The sequence below is a fragment of the Rhagoletis zephyria genome, unplaced genomic scaffold, assembly GCF_001687245.7.
Source record: "Rhagoletis zephyria isolate East Lansing unplaced genomic scaffold, Rhagoletis_zephyria_1.1 Rzeph_scaffold_83730, whole genome shotgun sequence".
Lineage (NCBI taxonomy): Eukaryota > Metazoa > Arthropoda > Insecta > Diptera > Tephritidae > Rhagoletis > Rhagoletis zephyria.
The window spans coordinates 11-1,049 of record NW_016240778.1 but is presented as its reverse complement, the minus strand read 5'-3'; the positions used below and the strand labels follow the sequence as shown (position 1 = coordinate 1,049).

At 38.4% G+C, this 1,039-nt stretch overlaps 1 protein-coding gene across 1 annotated transcript; it reads right to left on the bottom strand.

Annotated features, from left to right (window-relative positions):
* Positions 1 to 98: 98 nt before the first annotated feature.
* On the bottom strand, positions 99 to 789 carry LOC108357756 (putative protein TPRXL; the record flags this gene model as incomplete). The annotated part of the gene is made up of 3 exons (XM_017608824.1): positions 678 to 789; positions 251 to 432; positions 99 to 182 (listed from the first exon to the last, which is right to left on the bottom strand). Coding segments are annotated over exons 1-3 (378 nt in total), but the record flags the coding sequence as incomplete, so codon positions are not given.
* Between the last annotated feature and the right edge of the window lie 250 nt (positions 790 to 1,039).

Below are 1,039 nucleotides of genomic sequence, written 5' to 3'. Positions count from 1 at the left end.
CTTTCCTCCTTCTTTTGCTCAACAGCAGTGACTTTGTCTTTTTCGCTCTTCGTTATTGTCTGGCTCGGAGAAGGAGAAATTAATGATTTAGTCATTACGTCTTTACTGGATCTATTCAAGCGATCCGAACTGGGCGTTTTTGAAAGCGATTTGGGTGTGGTGGCTTTGGGTGTTACTGACTCCTGTAAATGTAAGACAAACAGTTCATTATATAGCAGATTGTTTAGTGATTGATATACAAAGAGCTTACCCGTTTAGCTGAGGGTTTCTTTTCGGCGCTGGACAAACGTGAAGAAGATGACACAAACATTGAGGTCGACATCATATTTGATGTTCGTTTGGGGGTATTTTGTGCTGATGTTGTAGTTGTCGTAGATGAAGGTGTTGAAGCCTTCACTGGCGGCCTGTTATCTTTTTTGTGTTTATTAAGGTCTGTAAATTGGGGCAAATAGTTAGCTATGTACATTTGCGATAAGTTTATATACAAAGTGATCATCCTCTAAGACAAGAAATATAACAACCAAGCATCACGCATACGAGAGAACTATTTTATCAAATGAAAGCGCGTATGTACAATTATGCACAAAGTATGTACGAGTATGCAGTTATGATTATATGTATGTATGTATGTACATATTTACTATGTTTTACATTATATGAAAAGCACATTTACTCACCCTCCAGCGACATGCCAGTACCGGCAATACTAGCTGGCCGTTGCTTACGTGTGGCCGGTACAGATCTTCTAGCCACGTAACCAGATGTGGATATATTTGTGGATGTGGACATTGCACTACCCGGCCTTGAAGTGCTGATGTGGCCGCCTGGGGTGACATTTCCAGAACGTGAACCTAACACCGATTCAACAACACAACGACATAGTTATGTGAATAATAAATGTTACATAAAATAAAATAAAAATTATATACAAAAATTAAGTGATTTGGTGATGAAGAGCTGAGAGTAGATGATTTGGTAAATGAGTTGTCAATTGATGTAATGTTTAAAAACCAAAGTACGACAAAAGAAACATCCAACA